The sequence below is a fragment of the Suricata suricatta genome, chromosome 12, assembly GCF_006229205.1.
Source record: "Suricata suricatta isolate VVHF042 chromosome 12, meerkat_22Aug2017_6uvM2_HiC, whole genome shotgun sequence".
In the NCBI taxonomy this organism is placed as follows: Eukaryota; Metazoa; Chordata; class Mammalia; order Carnivora; family Herpestidae; genus Suricata; species Suricata suricatta.
This window is the reverse complement of record NC_043711.1, coordinates 49154728-49160740: the sequence shown is the minus strand read 5'-3', so window position 1 is coordinate 49160740 and position 6013 is coordinate 49154728. Positions and strand designations below refer to the sequence as shown.

General features: G+C 46.2%; 1 protein-coding gene across 5 annotated transcripts in view; it reads left to right on the top strand.

Annotated features, from left to right (window-relative positions):
* The first annotated feature begins 551 nt into the window (after positions 1-551).
* Positions 552-6013, top strand: part of SRGAP3 (SLIT-ROBO Rho GTPase activating protein 3) — a 253404-nt gene continuing 247942 nt past the window's right edge. For all 5 annotated transcript variants that reach the window (XM_029916799.1, XM_029916797.1, XM_029916796.1 and 2 more), the window contains exon 1: positions 552-1336. In XM_029916799.1, coding sequence (XP_029772659.1) covers positions 1270-1336 — 67 coding nt within the window. In that variant the 5' untranslated portion in view covers positions 552-1269. The remainder of the gene's footprint in view (positions 1337-6013) is intronic.

The following is a 6013-nucleotide window of genomic DNA, read 5'->3' as shown; positions in this document are numbered from 1 at the left end:
AGGAGGACAGGGACTTTTTAAAAATGTCTGTGCCTATTTTGACTATTGCTGCATCCCTATATCCACAATAATGCCTGACCTATGCTAAACTTTCAATAAATATTTGTTGAAAGAATGAATCAAAAGGCCCTAAAGAGATCCCATTTCATTGGTGAGGAAACTGAGGCTCAATGAGTTAGTGATTTGCCTAATGCTCTAGGAGCTTGTCTACATGGGTCAGTCTCTCTCCTCTGCTAGATAATCCCTACAGAGTAACATCCTGTCACATAGCCGATGCTTTGAGAAATTCATTTGCATGGTGCAAAGAAAAGGTGAGCCGTTTGGAGTTTTTGGAAGAAAAATTCCTAACCTGACTGCTAATGGAGTTTGCATAGGCCTCTCAGGCCTTTCCAATCTGATCTTTTTTCCTGCTGCCTTCCCTTTTGTGAGCATTTCTTCCCCTTTTTGCTTGCAGTGAGTTCTGCTCTCCTGTAGGCTACAATGTGTCAGTTGTTATAAAATCCGGGAGGTGGAGCTTGGTGACGAGGTGGGTGGGGGAGCGCTCAGCCAGCCCTGCAGGGCGAGCAGTCCAGCCCTGGTTCACCGGAGCCTAAGCTTTGCGGCAGGAGAACTTCCATCTCGCTCAGAATTCTGGCTTTGATCCTCACCGTACAGCAGACCAGAGGTGCCGAAGGGAGGGAGGATGCGGGATGACCGGCCCTTTGGCAACCTGACCATCTCCTTAGCAGAGCCTTCGAAAGCCAGCGGGGGACTGACTGCACAAGCAAGGAGGCGCCCCGCCTCTCGTGGATGTGTGTGTGTGTGTGTGTATGTGTGTGGGTGGGTGGGTGAGCGGGTGTGAGTGTGTGTGTGTGTGTGTGTATGTGCGCATCACGACTGTGTGCGTGTGTCTGGATGAGTGCGAGAGTGCACGCGTGAGTGTGTGTGTGTGCATGTGTGTGTGATTGCTCTTGGTTATTATTTTTGTGGAAGAAAAATCTTGAAAATCTGGGGCAGGTTACTGTGCTCCTAGGGTTGGTAGTTCTTCATTTGCAAGAGGAGCTGACCAGACCAAGCTACTAGAGACATTTTACGGCAAGTAAAGAGAATTTTCCTCCCAGAACGAGAGGGATTTTTCTTCCCTTGGCTCTGCAGCCGAGTAAAAGAGATTAGTCTCTAAACCCTGTGAAATCGACTAGAGCCGTGTGATTACCAGGGCTTGAGAGAGGACTGGAAAAGAAAAGAGAAATAAATCAAACAGCCTGTCAGTGCCTTTGGCCACGTTGGAAGATGTCATCTCAAACTAAGTTCAAGAAAGACAAAGAGATCATTGCTGAATATGAAGCCCAAATAAAAGGTGAGATGTGGGCTGGGGAGTTCTGCTTACCCTCCCCTTTCCTTTTTTTCTTGCTTTGGCTTTCTTTTACCCCTTTTCCTTCCTGCCATCATGAAATGTTGTTATGCATCAATAATCTTATTGTGAGTAGGAACAGTGGCAGCCGCACAAGTCCAGACTGGTTTCAACTGCAGAGAGCCCTGGCTCTGGGAGTATGGATTATAGAATGGGCAGCAATCACTGCATTGCAGGTGTGTGAGGAGGATCCTACGCCCAGCTTGAGGAGTGTCGTGGATACTCCATCATCTGGGCCGTGACATGTCACTCTAAGGCCAATTTGACAGTTATTGCCTCCTCCCCCCTCCCATGCCGAAAGCCCCTTAATATGATTTTTTTTATGATCTGCTTTTATTTTCCTTTCTTCTTTTTGGTTTTTGTTGTTGCTTTCCCTTGCCCCTTTCTCTGGGCTGGAATTCACATGCATATGCACAGAGAAGCAGCATCCCTGGGCTGCACTTCTTTGTCAGTGTCTCTCGGCTGGCCTGGGTTGCTAGGGATTAACTGTTATGGGGCATATTGATCCGAACTAATGCAGGCATTTAGGCATAAAGAGGGAGCTCGGTGCAGAAAATGTATTCTCTCGCAGTGTGCAGTCCCAATCACCGTCCATCGCCGGCTAGCGTGTAGGGTCATGAGCCTTCATTCAAAGCCAACAGCTTAGTGTGCCGTTTCGGCTGGTAGGAGCTGCCTGGCTTCCGTAGCGCCAGAGGAAGCCTGCCAGCAGGGTGGGATGACCTCTGACTGCCTGTTCCAGCTTTGGGGCCACAGGGTCCAGGCTCCTCTCAGAAGCTGCCCCCTAAATCTGCAGTAGCAAGGCGAAATAGGAAACCGGACACAGTCGCATAGATAAATGCAGGCAGAATCCTCGTTCACGCTAGACTGGGGTTCTCCCACCTTCACAAGTTCTAGGCTGTTTGGCAAGAAAAATCTGAAAGCACCAAGCTCACCCTTTCTTTGAGGACGAACCCTGAGGGAAGCCTGGGCCTGCATCTCTCAGGGTCTGTTTTCTGGTCATGGATCTCCTTGCTGTGACACAGGGTGTGTTTGTGGTCTCCCACAGCCGGACTAAAGACAAAATACATCTTCGGTGAATACTGACGCCTGCCCTTGAGATTATGGGTAGACTATTTGAGCAAGTTGATTATTTGGGGCTCAGGTGACCTGAGGCTGCCACACCTGCTTTTAGGTGCTTCTGCAGCTCCAGACTCAGTGACCCAGGAAGTCAGGTCACCTCCCCAGGAGCAGCGGGGGGCCAGCATCCACAGCTGCTGCACAGGCTCCAGATGCTTGGGAAGCTTTGGGAGGGTAGCGGCCATTAGGGGAGGGCTTTGTTGTTGTTTTTTTCCCCCAGTCTCCCCAACCCTCTTATGTCTTTTAGTCCCGGGCAGGCCTGGCATGCTGATCACCTCTGGGGGTAGACCCCAGGGCGAAGGGAGCAGAAAACCCTTCTCCAGATTTCAGCTCAGTGTAGAAAACTGACAGGGTGTTTCAGCCTTGCTGAAAATTTAGTCACAAGCCCTTTACTGGTCAGAGATTTGAACTCCCACCGCCCACTGCACCACTACAAAAGCCCTGTTTCGGCCTTTGCATACACACTTTTTAGGGAGTTTATGTTTTATAAGATGAATTTTGCCGATTATTATTGTTCTTTTTAACTGAGGTTCTCATGAAAAATGCTGTACTCGAGAAAGGGATGCTGAGTTTTGGACAGTTTGGGGATTTTGTTAGCATTGTCTTGGTAGGAAATTATGCTTGTCTTGTTTTTGGATTGCTGCCACAGGGCCTGTGAACTTGGCTTGAGGATCAATGAAGCATTTATTGCTCAGGCTAATTCTTGTACTTTTTACTTTTCTCCTTTATTTTAACAACTACTTAGTAAGTCCAAGGTAGTGCATTTCAGCAGGAAATTTGTCCAGATGACCTTGTCTCTTCCAGACCCTAAAGGTCTCTACATTCTGGTTAAAGGAGTTGAATTTTATTCCTTTAGAATCCACACCCACATGACTTAGGTCAGGATGTAGGTGGGCCTGAAACTGTCTGGAATCTTTTCGTTTCAAAATTCTGTTTGTTCATCATCATCATAATTACTGATGATGTGCGCACTGGGCTCCACAGTTTCTCTGTCTGTCTCACTCCCAAACATCACTATGTGTGGCCTGCACAGTGTACGGAAAGTGTTCATATGAATGAGCTTAGCTTTAGAGATGGGGAAACTGAGGCCTTGTCAAGTTGAGTGACTTGTCCAAGGTCACAAGGCCAGAAGTGCGAAGGGAGCCGGTCTTCTCTCCCATCACACTGTGTGCCTGAGGCTGCCCCTTGAAGGGTTGATGTTAGTGGCAGATGGCGGTTTTGTGGTGGGGACTGGCTGTCTCTTGATCGTGTTCCATTGTTTACCCTCTTACTTTTGTCCCTTGCCTTTGTTGCTTGCCTCTGAAGAATGTTTGACTGATCACCAAAAATAATGCCTGATGCCAGTTTCCTTTCTCCCTGGGTATTATTTGAGCAGTTTGGTGTAAACCCTTCGCCTGCTTAGATAGATTTGGTCCTCTGTGAATTTAGTGAGGGGAATTTTTGATTTTTAAAAATGATACTGAGTTCTTTGTTGACTTACTCTCTTTTATCTCTTTTTGAAGAATTTATTGACCTAAGGAGACTGTTTTAACACTGTTTTTTTTTTTTTGTAAGAAATATCAGATCCATGCCTTCTCGTGCCTCATCAAATACCTGAATCCCTTTGATTATATATTTGCAACACACTAGTATACCATATGCTTGTACATGTCCAGTGGTGAGGAGCTCATCACCTTCCAAGTCCACTTATTCTACCTTTGGGTAGCTCTGGCTGTCGTAAGTGGTTTTTATACCCATGACTGCTCATTGGATGTTTGGAGACTCTGATCGTAGCCCCCGGACTATGGTTATTCTCATTTACTCATGTAAGATGCTTATCTGCTGCTTAAGGATCTTCACTCTCCTTTGAATTTACTGTATCCTGGGTTATAAGCTCCAAGTGCCTTTGGGTGCTTGACAGACTAAATGAGTGAAGCTGGCTAAGTAAGACGATTTGTGATAGTTGGTCTACCACCTCCGTGAGGGCAGTGGAGGGAAGGGTTGTGGTGGTTATGGTGCCCTTGAAAGCACATGTCCTGCCCAAATGGAAAGTCACTACTTGGGTCCCACCTGTTGTTGCTGTTTAGGAATGTAGGCCTGGGTAGATCTTTCAATTTTTCAGCAAATGCCAGAAATCTAGATGAGAGCTTTATACTTTTAAAGATGTTTTGCCAAGGAGTGCCTGGCTGGCTCTGTTGGTAGAGCATGTGACTCTTGATCTCTGGTTGGGGAGGAGAGGTGGCTGTGAGTTTGAATGCCACGTTTGGCATTACAGATTACTTAATAAATTAAAAAAAATTGAGTTCGAGCCCCGTGTTGGGTGTGAAGTTTACTTAAAAATAAAATCTTAAGGGGTTCCTGGGTGGCTCAGTTGGTTAAGCGTCGGACTAGAGCTCTGGTCATGATCTTGCAGTTTGTGACTCAGGCCCCGCATCGGTCTTTCTGCTGTCAGGGCAGAGCCCCCCTGCAGATCCTCTGTTGCCTTCTCTCTCTGCCTCGTCCCTACTTGTGTGTGTTGTTCTCATTCTCTCAAAAATAAATACACATTAAAAAAAAATCTCACAAAAAGAAGTTTTGCCAAATGGGCCTCAAAAATATCACACTATCAAAAACCTTTTTCAAGAGCTTTTTTTTTATGTTTATTTATTTTTTGGGAGAGAGAGAGAGAGAGACAGAGCATGAGTGGAGGAAGAACAGAGAAAGAGAGAGAGACACAGAATCCAAAGCAGGCTTCAGGCTCTGAGCTGTCAGCACAGAACCCAATGCAGGGCTCGAACTCACAAACTGTGAGACCATGACCTGAGCCAAAGTCAGATGCTTAACCGACTAAGCCACCCAGGCTTAGGGACTTAAGGTGCTTAGGGGCTTAAGGTGCCCCCTTTAAGAGTATTTCTAAGTTCTAGGGGCACCTGGGTGGCTCAGTTGGTTGTGTCCTACTTCAGCCTAGGTCACAATCTTGCCATTCCTGAGTTTGAGCCCCATGCTGGGCTCTGTGCTGACAGGTCAGAGCCTGGAGCATGTTTCAGATCTCCCCCCCCTCTTTCTGCCCCTCTGCCACTTGCACTCTGTCTGTCAAAAATAAATAAGCATTAAAAAAAAAGGAAAAAAAAGTGTTTCTAGTTCTAGATGAGAAGCTCTTGAGGTGGTCAGAGAAATTACAACTATCACCTCCTTTATGCTGCATGTAATGCTTCTATTAATATAGCCCTAGGGTTAAATTCGCCTTTTTCACTGCTCACCCCTTCATTATACCATATCTATTATATCTACTATATTTTTTCAATCTACTAGGCTTGGATCTTTGTCAGAGAGAAGAAAATGAAATGAATTTAATATAACTTGTTCTTGGTGACACTGTGCTGGCTCTAGATGGACTCTGCTTCCTGTCTGAGGTACTTGCAAGTGTCCCTTTATGAATCTGTTCAAGAGCTTTGCTTGAGAGTGACATCACATTCTCTAGTCTGAAAATGGAAAGCTCTAATTTCTTCCCTCTTTTCAAAATCAGAACGACATTTGCCCATCTTCAGC